The 17,707-nt window shown below is 37.1% G+C and overlaps 1 protein-coding gene and 1 long non-coding RNA gene across 15 annotated transcripts in view; one reads left to right on the top strand and one right to left on the bottom strand.

Annotated features, from left to right (window-relative positions):
• LOC129532300 (uncharacterized) overlaps positions 1-3,534 on the top strand; it is a 34,478-nt gene extending 30,944 nt beyond the window's left edge. Inside the window, exon 3 of the long non-coding RNA XR_008677984.2 lies at positions 3,368-3,534. This is a non-coding gene — a long non-coding RNA (uncharacterized lncRNA). The remainder of the gene's footprint in view (positions 1-3,367) is intronic.
• Positions 1-17,707, bottom strand: part of LPP (LIM domain containing preferred translocation partner in lipoma) — a 741,548-nt gene that overhangs the window by 269,853 nt on the left and 453,988 nt on the right. For all 14 annotated transcript variants that reach the window (XM_055381176.2, XM_063704451.1, XM_019023948.4 and 11 more), the window contains one exon: positions 11,808-12,491. In XM_055381176.2, the coding sequence (XP_055237151.1) occupies positions 11,808-12,491 (684 nt within the window). The remainder of the gene's footprint in view (positions 1-11,807; positions 12,492-17,707) is intronic.

The raw sequence follows: 17,707 nt of genomic DNA, 5'->3' as shown, positions 1-17,707 counted from the left end.
AGAATGAGACCCCATCTCAAAAAAAAAATAAAATAAAATAAAATGGAGTGCATCTAAATGAATACTAATTTATTGGTTACACGCACTAGGATGTGAATGGTAGAAAGATGAAGAACATAGCTGGACATGGTAGACTAGATTTAAAAAAATGTGGTACATATAAACTATGAAATACTGTGCAGTCAAAAAAAATCATGAAATCATGTCCTTTGCAGCAACATAGATAGAGCTAGAGGCCATAATCCTAAGCAAATTGATGCAGGGACAGAAAGCCAAATACCACATATTCTCACTTATGAGTGGGAGCTAAACACTGAGCACACATGGACATAAACTTGAGAATAACAGACACCACAGACTACCAGACGGGGAGGAAGGGAGAGGGCACGGGCTGAAAAATTACCTATTGGATACTATGCTTACCACATGGGTCCAATTACCCATGTAGTAATCCCACACACGTATCCCCTGTATCTAAAATAAAAGCTGAAATTTAAAAAAAGAATATTTATAAAAGCACAGCTATTTAAGCCCACATAAGCAACTCTTTTTTTTTTGGAATAAAATTGCTTTTTTCAAAAAATGTAAGTTCTGGTGTACACGTGCAGAACGTGCAGGTTTCTTAACACAGGTATACACGTGCCATGGTGGTTTTCTGCACCCATCAACCCAACAACTCTTGATAATAGGAACTCTATGGGGTTCCATGTCAATTCAGTAGATGTTATTTCACTTGTTGGTCGACTCTTTCATTTATTCATGAGTGCCTGATACATGCAATGCACTATATTAGGCATTCAGAAACAAAACTGAAACAGACATGGTTTCCACTCTTGAAGAACATGGATTTGTATTTGAGAGATAGACATATAATATGAATAAAATCAAATGCGGTGGGAGGTTGCAGAGAAAATGAGATCCTCATATCCTGCTGGTGGGAATGGAAAATGGGGTAGCCCCATTGGAAAGCATTTCAGCAGTTCCTCAAAATGTTGAACATTAAATTACCATGTGACTCAGCAATCCCACTTTTAGGTGTATACCCAAGAAAACTGAAAACATATGTCTACTCAAATATTGATAGAAGCATTATTTATAATAGCCAAAAGATAGAAAAACCTCAAAAGTTCATCAATTGATGAAAATATAAATATAATGTGATGTATTCATACAATGGAATATTATTCAGCAATAAAAAGGAATACAGCAATTACATATGCTACAACATGAATGGAAATTGAAAATATTATACTAAGAATCAAGTAACAAAAGACTATATATAGTATTATTCCAAATGTCCAAAATTGTTAAATCTGTAGATACAGATATTAAATTTGTGGTTACCTAGACTTAGAGGGTTTGGGGAAAAAGAAAAGTCACTGCTCATTGGTAGAGGATTTCTTCCTGGTGTAAAGAAATTGATTGTGATAATGATTGCACATATACTATATTTAAGAATACAGTAAAATATACTGTGAATATGCTAAAAATAATTTAATTGTGTTTTAATCGCCATTTAATTTAAATGGGCGAATTATATTGTATGCAAATTATCTTAAAATGTTATTATATAAAAATACTGAATGAGGTGCATATTTTAGTGCATATTTTAGGAAATGAATGAAAAAATGCTATGAGAAAAAATCAGAGGAAAGATAAGCTAATAATATGTGGGAACTGGAAGAATGGTCAAACTTCTCCAAGAAGTTAATATTAGGGACAGATCTTGAAGTTTAAATAAGAGTTTACCAGGGTGGGAAAAAAAGGAGGGATATAGAACCTATTCTGCACATAGCAGGTTAATTTTTGATTTTGACATTCTGTTCTTCCTTCCCTGAAAATTTCCACTTACTGTCACAACAACTTCTAATTTAAGATTCAGGATCTGCTGGACAAGAAATAATATTAAATAGTTCAGGGATGTTCAAGAACTTTTAATAAGAATCTAAATTTCATGAAGTTCTTCCCATATTTTTGACCAGCAGTCAACAATGTTTTTCTGTAAAATGATATCCAGAAAATGTTTTAATATCTGTAGGCCATACGGTCTCTGTTGCATCTTCTCAGCTCTGCTGTTGTAGTGTGAGAGCAGCCATTGATAATATGGAATGAAGCGAGTATGGCTGTATTTCAAGCAAACATTATTTACAAAATCAGGTGGCAAGTGACATGTGGCCCACAGGCTGTTGTGTGCTGGGTCCTGCTTCATATTCTCTGGGCTGCCTTCCTGAACTCCTCTCCAGTTCCCATTTTTCTGCCCCTGCAGAGACCACCACCCTCAGTTGTCTTCTAGTAGCTTACTTAACTAATATTTTGTGTGCTTTGGATGGGGTGGGTAGCAGGATTATAAAGCATGGTTTCTGTCCAGGCGCGGTGGCTCACACCTGTAATCCCAACACTTTGGGAGGCCAAGGTGAGTGGATCACCTGAGGTCAGGAGTTCGAGACCAACCTAGCCAACATGGTAAAACCCCGTCTCTACCAAAAATACAAAAATTAGCTGAGCCTGGTGGCAGATGCCTGTAATTCCAGCTACTTGGGAGGCTGAGGCAGGAGAATCACTTGAACCCGGGAGGCAGGGGTTGCAGTGAGCCCAGATTGCACCACTGCACTCCAGCCTGGGCGACAAGAGTGACACTCTGTCTCAAAGAAAAAGAAAAAAATAAAATAAAAAAGCATGGTTTCCTCTGGTAAAACCTACTAATATCATCTATAGTAAACTTATTCAGACTTATGTTAAAATTGCATTATGAACCACAAAAAATAAGTAACAGCTAACTGATAAATCCATAAATAAAACAACTACCACACTTATACCTTATCCTTCTTGTTTTACAATCATCTTTAAATGTGAATTTAAAAAAAGATGGTGTCATATTTGAGGAGGCATAAATATATCAAACACTTATAAAGACTGAATAACAAGGGACCTCTTATCTTGAATTCAGATTTAGGGTGTGCACAGTTTCAGCTCCTTAACTCTTAATAGCAATGTTGACTGAATCTTGGGTTTCAAATAATGTTAAATACATGTTATGTCCCGGAAATACTACTCAGAAGTTTTAGTGTCTAAACTCTGCGCCAAAGGAATATTTTATGTTTGGACAACAAAATAGAGCTAATATATACAAACACAGACAGCTACAAATGGAGGCAAGTTTCACAGAGTGGAAAGAACACTGGGCTGGCAGTGAGGCGACGTCAGTTCTTACCCTCCCTTAGGTATTCAGTATTGGTAGGATACTAAAGAAGTTGCCTCTGAACAACTTACAGAGTTTTTCTTATATGAGAGTGTTTCGTAAATTTTATAAGTGATTGAAAAAAAAGTTAAATGTTATTATCTCATATTTTCAAAATTTTATTTTAAGGAAGCAACCTTCTGAAATAAACCAAACTGTATTATTTGAAGATCATTCTCTGAAGTCCAAAGATGAAACAGATCAAACACCATATCATTTGTTAAGAGTACTTCTACAAATTGGGGTTGCTGTACTCCAGAAAATCAAAGAACTAAGGTAACAAGTAAATCTTTGTATGTGGGACAACGGCACTTTTGATACTATAGTAGTAAAAATAGTCTCTTTCACTCTAAGACACTTCCTAACACTCTGTGTGCAAAACATTTCAAAGCTTTAATATTCACCGGAAATTATTTATCAATAATGGTTCAAATTTCTTTGTTTGGTGAAGAAGAGAATAACCATAGTCTCTTGTTGAAATTGGACAGTATGAGCGTTTGTAGCTGGCCAAGAAAGAAATGAGATTCCCAAAGGAATATATCAATATGTCAATAAGCAAAATAACTGCTTTGCTTAGAACTGAAGTAAAACAAAACAAAGGAAAAACACTGATAAATAGAAGTTCTCTCACTCTGTAAACACAAAGAATTACATATTGCCAGAATTACCTGTTAAAATGATTTGCTGAACTTTCCAAAGGGATTTGAGACCTGGGGTATTTTTAAACAACCAAATCTATGAAAATGATTAGATAAGTAAAATAAATAAATAATATTCACAGACATTTCTTGGTATACAAGCACATCCATTCTGATGACAACTTTTAAAATCAGGATAGAGAGATTATGGACTGAGTCAAAATTACACAGAGCCTATGAACGAGTGCTTTCACAGGAGCAGCTGTGAGACAGAATAGGGAGCACCAGAATCGGAACCATTTTGATTATTCAGTGGCCTTACAAAACTGATGATGGGGTTCTAAAGATAGGAAATAAGATCATTCTGACAATAGTTATTATTACACCTTTTAAAGGTCACTTACTTCTGACCTCCTCTGTCTTGAACTATTCTTAACCAATGTAGAGAAGAACTGCAGAATAGAAGAGTTACATTTTGCATTCACATGAGGTCATTTACTAACTACATAACTCTGAAAGTCACTGTAACTCTTCAGGCCTCAGTTTTCTCATCTGTAAATGTAAGGGGTTAAGACTTATCATTCTGAAAATCGCTTCTATGTCTGATGGTTTACTTAGGCTAGCCTATGGAAGTGGAGAGGAAAGGTTCTTATTTTTTCCAACTTATTTCCTTTAAAGTTGTATCACACTGTTTCTTTTTCAATCAGCAAGCAAATCTTTCAAACATAAAATGTTGATGAATAGGCTTATCCATAAAGGAAATAAACAATTGCATCAAGAATTTTCAGATAAAATGATCAGGTAGAATTGCCTAAGAAGTCTTATTAAAGAAGCTAGTACAACTATTACATTTAACAAGTTATAGGATACAAAGGCAGTATATAAAAATCTATTGTTATTTCTATATGCTAATAACAAATGATTATAAACAAATTTTAAAATACCATTTACAATAGCATCCAACATTTGAAGTGCTTAAGGACAAGTTTACCAAAATATATGCAAAACTATGATACGTAGATGAGAGAAATTAGAGAAGACATAAATAAATTAAGAGATAGGCCATCTTCATGGATTGAAAAACCCAGTATTGTTAACGTATCAGCTCTTTTCAAATTGATCTAAAGATTCAAGGTAATCTCCAAATCACAGCAGCCTATTTTGTGGACAACAACAAACTGATGCTAAAATGTATATGGAAATGAAAAAAACCCGTAGAAATGAAAAAGAGCCTGTACAGACAAGGCAATCCCAAGCAAAAAGAACAAAGCTGGAGGCATCATGCTACCTGACTTCAAACTATACTACAAGGCTACAGTAACCAAAACAACATGGTACTGGTACTAAAACAGACATATAGACCAATGAAACAGAACAGAGACCTCAGAAATTACACCACACATCTACAACCATCTGATCTTCAACAAACCTGACAAAAACAAGCCATGGGAAAAGGATTTCCTACTCAATAAATGGTGCTAGAAAAACTGGCTAGCTGTATGCAGAAAACTAAAACTGGACTACTTCCTTACACCTTATACAAAAATTAACTCAAGATGGATTAAATACTTAAATGTAAAACCCAAAAGCAAGCATAAAAACCCTAGGAGAAAACCTAGGCAGTACCATTCAGGACACAGGCATGGGCAACGGCTTCATGATGAAAACGCCAAAAGCAATTGCAACAAAAGCCAAAATTGACAAATGGGATCTAACTAAACTAAAGAGCTTTTGCAAAAGAAACTATCATCAGAGTGAATAGGCAACCTACAGAATGGGAGAAAATTTTTGCAATCTACCCATCTGACACAGGTCTAATATCGAGAATATACAAGGAACTTAAACAAATTTACAAGAGAAAAACAAACAACCTCATCAAAAAGTGGACAAAGGATATGAACAGACACTTCCCAAAATAAGACATTCATGCGGTCAACAAACATATGAAAAAAAGCTCAACATCACTGATCATTAGAGGAATGCAAATCAAAACAACAATGAGATACCATCTCTCACACCAGTCAGAATGGCTATTATTAAAAAGTCAAGAAACAACAGATGCTGCTCTCTTTTTCTCTGGTCTTAAAAATGAGATGATATCTAGCAGGTTAAATGCATCCTTAAAGGAAAATGCACCTGAGCTGTACAATGTCTTAAACACTAATAGGGCCCTACAGAGTGTCTACCAAAATTCTTCAAAGTGAACACAATGTTCAATAAACCTCTGCTAAATAACTAAGCATATAGTTACTACATACATGTGTTTCTAGAAACATAGGATATTCTCCTAAAACTTAGTCTAATATATGCTTGGGTATAGGTTGATAGAAGACAGGAACACAAATGACTCCAGTACAGTAAGAGAGTGAAAACATCTAAAAGAGAGGGTGAAATAACACACAACTAGCTTTTAGGAAGAGGAGAAAACCTTATGGGAGAAATTAACGCTGTAGCTGGATCTTAATGGGTCACTTTTAGATGTGTAGATTTTATTTGGGGAAGGACTGGGAAGAAGGAACTTGGTGAGCAAAGCCACAGAGGTGAGAATTAACTAAAAATGTAACGTATCAGCTGGAATCCAGGATACTGGGGAGAAATAAAACTAGAAATCCAGTTTGGGGTTTCAATGTATTCTGCAACTGGTTGGGAACTTATTAAGGTTTTTGCAAAAGGCAATTAATGATAAGGTACCATAGAAAGATTAACACGGTATTACATGTAGGATGTATGGGTACAGAGATGACTGTGAGAGGAAACCCTAAGTAAGAGGCCATTTCAATGGTTCAAGTGAGAAATGGGGATGACTGAACTCCATATTAAGTACTTAGTGAAGGCAGAAAGAACCTCGGGACAAATTTTATGTGACTGATGGGGATGGGGAAGTACAGCTCTAAGGCACCAGGCCTGGGTGCCAGGCAGGGATTTAATGGGTGCTTCCCCTCCAACTGCTGATTTTATCCAAAGGCCATGATGACTGCCTAAGCCCACTTTAATCTCTACATGTAACATGGGTCACAGTGGAGCCATGTACACTGGCGCTGATGAGGAGCTCCTGCCATCCAAAGCATGCCAACATTCAGTCACTTGCCACGGTCAAAGCATGGGAACAATCTTTAGAAGACCTGACTTGGAGCTGTGGCTATCCGATGAATTTGACATATGACGTTAAGTGAGTGGCTCTCATCACTGGGCTTTTGAACCCTCATCAGAAAAAGAAAGACAAAGACCTCTACTTGGGCTTAATGATCATGGATTTTGTGAGCTCCACAAAGTGCTTTGGAAACTAAAAAGTCTGTACAAAGAGGAATTACTAATATTACAGTCACTGGCCTCAAGCAATATCTACCATTCTCATCTTCACATGTATTCTAGTGTTAGCTACTGACTTGAGGGATCTATCTGCATTCATTCCTCTGCCCACCCTAATCATCTCTTCCATTTTGTTTCTCTGATCCTAGAATTGAGACATAATTAACACAGGGATTACCATACGGATAACTCTCTCCAAATGCCAACAATTCTTTAGAGTGCAATCAATGTATATAACTTTCTCTTTTCAAAAATTAAAACAGGCTGGGCATGGTGGGATCACACCTGTAATCCCAGCACTTTGGGAGGTCGAGATGGGTAGATCACGTGAGGTCAGGAGTTTGAGACCAGACTGGCCAACATGGTGAAACCCTGTCTCTACTAAAAATATAAAAAGTTAGCCAGGCGTGGTGGCGGGAGCCTGTAATCCCAGCTACTTGGTAGGCTGAGGCAGGAGAATCACTTGAACCCGGGAGGTGGAGGTTGCAGTGAGCCGAGATCACGTCATTGCACCCCAGCCTGGGTGACAGAATGGGACTCCCTCTCAAAAAATAAATAAATAAATAAAATTAACTTAAATATTCTCACACTACTGGAATGTTCAAAGTGGTAGTGTATGAACATTCTCTGTTTCCTTAATCTTAACAGAAATTACAGATCTTAAAGTCCCTTCAACACTGACCACAACAGTTCATTACCTCTACACTCTTCCCTGACCCATAAAATATGCCCCAAACTCGAAATCCAAATGAAAAGCAACAATCTGTTCTAACTCTGGAAAAGAAAAACTTTTAGATTTACTGAAAGATGGTTAGCTGACCTCCAAGGTCTCATCTTCCTGAAATATTTTCCAAGGAAATTTTAATAGTAGATGGTTTCAGAATTTAACATAACTTCTACACTAATTGGGACAAGATTCTCCAACTTCCCTGGAATGCACAGCTCCAGCACTTCTACACATTATGTAGCAAATACCTGTCCCTTTAATAGCTGAGGCTGACGGAGATGAGTTTTTATGATAATTGGAGGCTAAAGTTGCCTGGTCACTTTAGACTTGAGAGTTGTGACTAGCTTCCAGGTCCTAGAACTGGAACTTTCAAGCTGAGCCACCTTATCTAAATACTGGAGAAAACGTGGCTCCCAACTCACAGCGATATATATAGATTAGATATAGATATAGATATAGATATAGATATAGATATAGATATAGATATAGATATATAAAATGCACAGGACACGAGTTCTGTGAACTACATGGCAAGATGTAGCTGACATTAGCTTTTATAAATCAGCAAAGAGAAGAGATTCCACTGCATCTTTAAGAGGATTTCCAGTGAGAAGAGAACATTTCTACCTTATAAAGACTTATTTATAATACTATTTTTCAAGGAACTCTGCTCAGATGGTATAGGAAATACAGTATGGCCCACTGTAGCATGCAAATTCACTGCTTAGCACATTATGGGAACATAAATATAATCATGATCCCCTAAGCCTTGCAGGTTCTCATTCTGCCTCTTTCCTTTCTTCATTTTTTCCTTTTCATTTTTTCTTTCCTTTCTCCTTTTCCCCATCCTGTCTCTCCTCTTTTTTACTATATCATATTCCTCTTTTTATACTATCCTGATATAGGAAAACTAAAGCAGCTCATCTCAAATATAAGGGAGATTTATTTATTTCATCTTTTAAACTTTTTCCTTAATGGGTTAAATGCCAAACTCCCCAGAAGCACTCAATGTAATAAAGTATAATTGTTTTCAGACATGAGGGTAAGTTTTCCATCAGTGACTAAAAAAAAGTAAAAATAAATGAAAGCCAGTGGAAAGCTGAATAGTCTTCACTTGGCAATTATTCAGCCTTTGGAAATTTCCAAGCCTTTCGCAATCATTAATTAATTAGTAAAGATGATGTTCTACTTTACTGAGGTTTGAAGCATGACATAAAGAGGTCTAGAGGTTTTCCTCAAACTGGAAGAGGAATGTCAAGGAAAGAACTGGGATAAGAATTCGGAGCTCATTTCTCATGCCCGTAGTCACATAATTAAGCCAAACAGTCAATATAAGGACAATAAGGTCCTCTGTGCACAGGTGCAGTAGAATACAGTAGTGTTTTGCTCAACGGCCAACTGTGAAGGAACCCAACCTTTCATCAGCCAATGCCCTCACAACGCGCCCAGAATTTATCCATAACTTCATCAGCCTCTTCCCCCTTTCCCAAAGCACAGACAGGACAGATGGCTAAATATCAACCTCTAACCACTCTTAATAATCAGAGTGAAAAGTACATGGTTTGATTTTCATTTTTTCAATGCACAGCCGAATATGATGTGAAAACACATGAAACTGTTGAAAAACAAATATATCAAAAATTTTAAAAATAACATGAAATCTACTGATATCCAAAATCTGTAATCATCTAATAGATCATCTTGAATAACCACCTTGCTCAAATAAGAAGTAAAATAAAGTTCCATGTTTTCTGATGAGTAGTTTATAAAAATTCATTCCATCTCCCTGTGTCGGTTGGTGAGGACAGGCCAAATGTTAGGGATGTGGCTGGACCCAGCACTTTAGATCCAGTTCTAGCAGTGGGGGCTGATTCTTTTTCCTACACCAATGGATGGGTTCCAAATGCTGAAGAGAGACTGGCCAGAGTGCCCAGTGACTTAGTGAGAAAACAACACCTGAAGACTAGCTCAGTACCTCTCACCAGGTGAGTCTCATCAAGACACATAGTTTTGCTTTCTCTCATGTCTGGTTCCTATGTGGGATAACACAATCCTCCAACAAGGCAGACACCATGTCATTCCTTCAGGAACATCACTCAGCCATCCTTTCAGTCACCCTGTTTTGGGCAGGGCTAAATTGCCTGTCTAGTTGAACTTAAACCTTGACAGCAGTTGTTCTGACCTAAAATTTTATTTTAATGTAATCTTCCCTGGGTAAATCTGTTGCAATTATTGAAAACAAAAACTGTGGTTAAGTTGAATAATCTGTTTCTCTGAACTGGTTGTTTTGAAAATAGACTCCCCTTGACTGGGCCAGGAGGAACTGGTGCAAATATACTGCGACATTAACAAAGAGCAAGGCTGTCCAGATTGGCTATTACGGACAAATTCATTTTAAAAAGAAATAAAAAACTGTAATAACATTTCTTTTCATAGAGAGACTTAAGAAACTGAGTAATGTTTAAAATCATTTAAAATTCTAATTTGGAATCTATCTATCGGAAAGGGATCATGGCTGGCCAATTTCATATAGTGGTCACACATAAGGCTATAGGATTTCTCCAGCTCTTCACAGTCCCCACTGTCAGGAGGAGCTCTATTCCCCTATAGAACGTGAAATTCACATAGGACACCATTAATATGGCAGACGCTTTCATATAAGAAAAACAGTTTAGTAAATACCCTATAAGGAAATTTTTGATACAATGTTGAATACGTGAATAGATCTGTCTTGAAATGGACAATCTTGTTAAAAATGTGGAAAGAATTTTTAAAAATACAGTCCAAACTTCTACCCAATCCATCCCCCAAAACTACCATTGATCTTCTAGCTAATTGAGGGCTCTCAAATTCCTGATTTCTCACAGTTCTAACTGAAAAGAAGCAAGGGCACTCTTCCAACCCAAATGGCTGGAAACTGGCTCAGTTCCTCTATTTTCACCCATTCCAAGTTATTCTTATTGGTTCCTCTAGTCATAATGGGAGGAATCAACATCATGTTGGTTCCAGTATTAATGAAAAATCCAAGTTGTGGTGAGTGGGCATGTGTAGTATTACACCTTACCTATTCAGACGAAGTAACAGAGAGTGTTAACTTAAAAGGTCCACATATGGACAATTAAATCAAATAAGAAGTAACTGTCACTCATAAGGAGTTTTTAAACATTGCTTAATAGTGCTAAAGGCTGAAGAATAAGATTCTTTCTGGAGGATTAGTAAAATGAATAAACAAGGGGTCACAAACAAGCTGCATTATACTGCAGCCCCTTCTCAAAGGAGAAACTGTCCAAGGTATTTGCATTATCTTAGACCTGCTTGGCCTCACCCATCTCCTGGGTCCTTGGCCACTTGTTCTGCCCCAGCAACTGCTGTGGTACCAACATTGCGGGAGTTATAATCGCCTTCACAGGGCCACAGCCTGACAAGAGTTCACTCAGTTTTGCCCTCCACATGTCTCACCCATAGATCGCTAACCTTGCTGAGGCTTGAGATACTACAGACCTGTTTAATGTCCAAGCAAATGCAAGGTGTAGAGGAAGTTTCTGCACAACAGAGGGAAGCTTTAACCAATATAGGGAAGGATGTGAAAAATAAATTATTTTCTCTTTCTCCATCAGAACACTTTATCCTCAGATGCTATGGTTTCTGTGGGCTTTGGAAGATGATTCTCCGAGATTGAGCAAGCAATTCCATTTGATACTAAACAGTGGCCATATTAGTAACATACCAAGTAGTCTCTCTCTCCTCTCTGGCTTCATTCATCCTTCCCTGGGATTGTATTTGTCAGTGAAATAAAAGTAACACACACACTTTTGCCTTAGGCTTTGCTTCCTGGGGAAGGCAGACTAAGATAGGTGCCCCTGTATTCTCCTCCTTATGTTACGGAGTTTCTTACCTTTGGCTGCAATGGTGGTGCACAGGGGGCTGAAACAGGATCTGTGATATAGGTCTTCTTGGGACCAGTGACTGGATACATCCCAGGAGGGTTCTGGTTCCCTGCTCCAGGAGGAGTGTACCCTGGTTCCCGTTTCCAGGTATTTGGGTGACCTTGTTGACCATAGGTAGGATCAGAGTCATTTCTGCCCCCATAGCCTGGCCCTGCTGCATAGTAGCCTTCATAATAGCGTCCCTGGTTGGGGGCATACCCATACCCAGGCTCCGGCTGAAGTCCTGGTGGTGGAATGTAGGCATAATCCATGCCTCCCCGTGTTGAAGGAGGTGGACACTGCCCAGAGACAGGAACTGGCTGAGTGTTATAGCCCTGGGGCCCTGAGCCATAAATTTGTCCTGATGAAGGGGCAGCCATATAATGAGGGCTGGGCTGGGCTGACTTCACCTGCACATTAAAGGTAGGCCTTGAAGAAGTGGAGGCCGTGGTGTAGGAGGCTGGGACTGGCTGAGGCTGGGGTTTGAGTGTTCCGATTGGAGCCACAGGGATGGGTCCAGCCTGGGGTGCAGGCTGTGGTTTCAATGTAGACTTTTTGGTTGCTGTTAGAGGGGGTTGGTTTGGGATGACCATTCTCTTGTGTCCTGTGACTGGGGTCGAAACTGGAGGAGAGGCTGTTGAACCAGTGGAGCTCTAAAAAGAATAGGAAAAAAAAGAAAGAAAGAAAGCAAAAATTACTGCCAACAAAACTCAATAAAAATAAATGAAAAATATTAATAACTGCTAATTATTATTTATTACTATGTAGAACACAAATAAGGCATGATCTTGCCTTCAAAGTGTTCACAGATGAACACAAAAATCAGTTGTATATCTGTGCACTGCTGACGAATAGCAGAAAAGGAAAGAAAGGAAAAAATTCTACTTACAGTAGCATAAAAAACTTGGAAAAAAGTTATCTAAGGAGGAGAAAGATTATATACTGAAAACTATTAAACATCGGTGAAAGAAATTATACAAGACACAAACAAATGGATAAACATCTGTGTTCATAGGTTGAAAGACTTGATATTGTTAGAATGTATATCCTACCCAAAGTTATCTATAGATGTAGTGAGATCCTTATCTAAATACCAAAATGAAGTTTTACATACATAGAAAAAACAATTCTAAAATTCACATGGAACCACAAAAGACCACAAAAAGCCTCATCAATCTTGAAGCCAAGAACAAAGCCAGAGGCATTACAATTCCTAATTTCAAAACATATTACAAAGCTATAGTAATCAAAACAGTATGGTACTGGCATGAAAAACAAGATATACAGACCAACAGAACAGAACAGAGAGCCCAGAAATATATCCACGTGTATACAGTCAATTGATTTTTGATGAGGGGGCAAAGAATAGACGATAGGTAAAGAAAATTTCTTCAATAGATGATGTTAGGGAAACTAGAAATACACATACAAGAGAATGATATTGGACCCTTATCTGACATCATTAACTAAAACTGGGTTAACGATTTAAAGATGAGAAAGGCCTGAAACTAAAACTTCTAAAAGAAGTAACATAGAGGAAAAGTTTTGTGACAATTGGTCATGAAGAATAGTGACATAAAGAATGCAACATGTTATCTGAACTTAAACAAAAGGGGAAGTGGAGGGCCTGCTCCAAGAGAGAAGGCAGACACACAGGGGTGCACCTTGTCTGTTCTTATCTCCTGGCCACAGCTAATTCTGATTGAAAATGTAGAAATCTGTTTGGTCTAATCTATTGTGCACAGCTTCTCTACCAGACTGGGGGACAGGGAGAGACACACTATTCATCCTAGGACACCACTCTCCCCCCATTAACCTCACAGAGCTTTACATGTTAAAGAGGCTTAGAAAATGACTAATGGAAAAATACCACATAAAAAAAGGATTGCTACAGACATTCAAGTCTCAAAAAATAACATATATTTGCATATCTGTATTTATAGATGATTGTATAAATAGATTTATGTACACATAACAAATCATAGATAAATAAGTAATCTGTATATGTAAATTTCTATACCTGCATTTTTATTTTCAAAATAGGTGAATTTTGAAGTATCTGTTTTTGGGGGCAGACTACAGCTGCAGCAGAGTAATTTTTAAAATGTGCTTGATTTTCAAAATAAAAATGTTAAATCATAATAAAACTTCAAAAATTCCTGCAAAAACAAAAACGAAATGAAATGCCAAAAATAAATGCTTGGAAGCACCAAATAATCCAGTAAGTAGAAAAGATTCACTATGTATTTAATTGAACATGTGGGCCAGAAGAATGTTGGCATAGTGTTCTTGAACCATGAAGAACATAAATAAATATGCTTTAAAATAATTCCTATTCTCTACCCCTTCCAGCTCCCTTGATGTAAGGCACGTAAAACTGCAAAGGAAAAAAAAATTATATATATATATATAGCTAAATATTCTATTTTCAAACATACTGTTATAATATGTAAAATATTCAGAAACGTGCTCACACGCACACAATGGAATTCATAATAAAGTTGAGAAAAATCTTCTCATCTCCAAAGAGAGCTCTAATAGTGAGGTATTTCCTAGAAGAAAGCAATGGCTCCTGAAATTGTGCCCTGTTGCTTTAATTCAAAGACTTCAGTATGTTTAAATAGTGTGTGTGTGTGTGTGTGTGTGTGTGTGTCTTCACCAAGAAAGAGACTGAAAGAAGAAACTTATGAAAAAAAAGTTACTTTTAAGGAGTTAGGTCTATATTAATTCTTTTTTGTTAATGAATGTTATCGGTTTCCAATTTCAAACTATGCGAATTTTGAACTGCTTTCTTGGGGCAGACTTTACAGCTGCAGCAGAGAGCATGCCTGTCATCAGCCCAGTTGCTCAGTCACTGTCTCCATTTATAGTTGGGTTTGTAAAGTGTTCAAAATAGGAACTCTGGGTTTCTGCTGATCTTGAGTCATCAAAGAGAAGCAAAGCTTTATTCCCTCTTTCATTCAATGCCCATCTACGCTGACTTTTTTATGACTGGCATTATTGACGAGAAAAATCTGACCTTAAATTTTTTCTAGGTTCAAAACGCCTTTTCCATGTCCTCTGTAATAGAATGTTAGAGTCTTAACTGAGTATTTTTTAGGAATGTCTTGAACATACATATTTTAATAAATTGCTTAATGAGGAAACTATGTTTCTATTTAGTACTATTGGGACCACCTTCAAGCAGAAAGGTAAAGCCCCTCCACCAACAAGACAAGAATATCCAGGCTGCTTAAATTACAAAAGTAAATGACAAGTTTACCCTTTTAAAGACTAATATCCAAAAAAACAGAACAAAACAAAACACAAAAACCAACCAAACAAAAAGATACCACTCTATCCAAGAGCTTCTTGTAACTTAACAGGAAGCTAAATCTGGAACTATAAGATCCCTAGGAAACTATATTTGAGACAAATGATATGTGGAAAAGATAGCCATAAGAGTCAGGATTCAAATAAAAATGACAGCACACACCAACTAGGTCTTCTCAAGGATCTGATTTACACAGGTATTATGTACATGGCCCCATGTAATTGCAGAGGAGTCACGAAGGACAGGGAAATAATATGGAACTAGCAGAGGCAGAGCCGTCATCTCCTCTAGGTTCAGGACAAAGAGAGTACTGTGGAGGTGAAAATCTAGAGAGGGTCTGTGACCGTTCTTGACAGTCAGCTCGGAACTTCACAATCAGCAAGCCAGAGAAACATACGTGGCACAAGAGTTTATCAGTGTCTCTCAACAGAGTACTATGGTCTTCTTGAGTTTGACAGTAATGTATTTTGCTCCCTACCCAATAAATGATAACGGTGTCCTCTAGTCATTGTGACAGTTTATAAAAATGTGCCCATTCATTTCCAAACTCCCCATCAGGAGGTGGTTTCCTCTCTAGTTGAGAACCATTGGAAGTAAAATGTTAACCAAATGTCCCTGGGAATTTTTTAATCTTTATCTCTGGATCAACCTAGTTCACCAGAATGCTATCTATCTGCATCAAATGGAATTTTATCTTATGAAAAATAAAATGCTTCTTAAATCTTTCTGTGAAATTGTTACTAATGACAATACCCAATATATTGCCCAACAGCCGGTGAATAATGATTCCCTTTATTTGACACCAGATCTCTGCTTTTGTCTCTCGATTGTCTCCAGGACCATGGCCACAACTTGATATACCTTCTATGTTATGAAGACTTTAGAATTTCTGTCTCCAGAATTCATCTGTATTCTGAATACTAAGCCCAAATCCTCAACTGTCTATTTCATGTGTCTGCTTGAACGTCTCATATGATTTTCAGACTCAATATATTAAAAACAGATTTCATCATCCACCCTGATCTGCTTTTCATTTGGTTTTCTCATCCACCCAGTTGTTGCTCAAAGGAGAACACTGGGAATCATTTCTGAGACTGCCTACTTTCCATTCAAGAACTAAATCCTGTTGATCCTACTCTCTAAATAGGGAATTCCATAACTCACAAATATGTCCACATTTTACCATTTCCACTACTACAATCCCATGCCAGGATTCCACCATTTTTCATTATGAATTCTCTAAAAACATCCAAACTGGTCTCCCAGTGTCCACGACTGTTTTTCAATGGGTCCTTCATTTGGTAGCCAGAGTGATTTATTGCAAATGCGAATCTAATCATATTGCTTTCCTGCTCAAAAATCTTCAACAGGTTAGGGGAATGATGGATGCAAATCCACCTCTTCTACCTCTCTTTGAGACACATTGACCTTCTTTCATGTCTATTGTGCCAAGCTCTCTCACATCTCAACAATGATACCTACACCAATGCACTTCTCCATTGTCTTTGAATTACCTAGCTGATTCCTAGGAATCTCTTACATCTTAAGCTGAATGTCAGGTTCCTCCGTGAAACTTTGCCTGAATCCTCCAGCACAGTGGGTGCTCTTTACTTCTCCCTCCCTGTACATATCACATGTGTATATGTCTGCTTCTATACTAGTAGAGACTGTCCTTTTTATTCCCTGCTGCTTCCTCATTATGCTTCATCATATCGTAGCCCATAAGCTGGCATTTAACAAATATTTGATGAATGAATGAAGGTTAATATCCCAAGAAAAATGCATTTCTTTGGTCAGATTATAACTGACCATGCAAAAATATGAACTATCTTATTTCCCTTATTGACTTGACAATCAAGAAATTCTGTAAAATGTGTAATGTGTGCCTAATTACAGTCATCTCATTAGTGCCCCACCTCTAAATAGTTTAATGATTTTAATTTGGAATGTATTGATACTATTATTTTTCCAAGAAGACTTTGAGGTACTTGTTTTCATTTTTATGGCCATATTATATGTGTAAGTTTTACTTGATGCTGACTCAAATCCCCTCTGGAAATAAAGGGCAATTTTTAAATAAACTTACTAAGAAAGGAAAGAGACGAATGCATTTAAAAATAGTATTTAACAACATGTACTAAAACAAAGTACATTCTGAATTTACTGCCAAGTAAACACAATACCACAAATCCCAGAAATTCAATCCAAATTATTTGTTCAATAGAAATTTATTGAAAGTCTACTATGTAACAGGCATTGAGCTGCTTACTAGATTCACTATGAGACAAAGAAAATCACACTCATTGCACTCAGAAAGTTCTTAGTTACAGAATATTTGGGGCAAAATTTAGCGTGATGAGTAGAAGTGACTTCTACTTAGAAAATTTTCCAATGTAACAGAAGGAGAAAATAGACAGTAGCAAAAGGTCAACGTTTAAACAGCAGCACGAAATTCAAAATCATTTTATTACATTTTAATTTCAGCTACATGACATGGGAAACTGCTTAAGATTTAAATGTAAATTTTAAATGAAAAACACATGATGTGCATTCATT

This window comes from Gorilla gorilla, chromosome 2, assembly GCF_029281585.2.
Source record: "Gorilla gorilla gorilla isolate KB3781 chromosome 2, NHGRI_mGorGor1-v2.1_pri, whole genome shotgun sequence".
Classification (NCBI taxonomy): domain Eukaryota; kingdom Metazoa; phylum Chordata; class Mammalia; order Primates; family Hominidae; genus Gorilla; species Gorilla gorilla.
The sequence above is the reverse complement of the archived record's forward strand: the minus strand, read 5'-3'. Positions and strand labels throughout refer to the sequence as shown.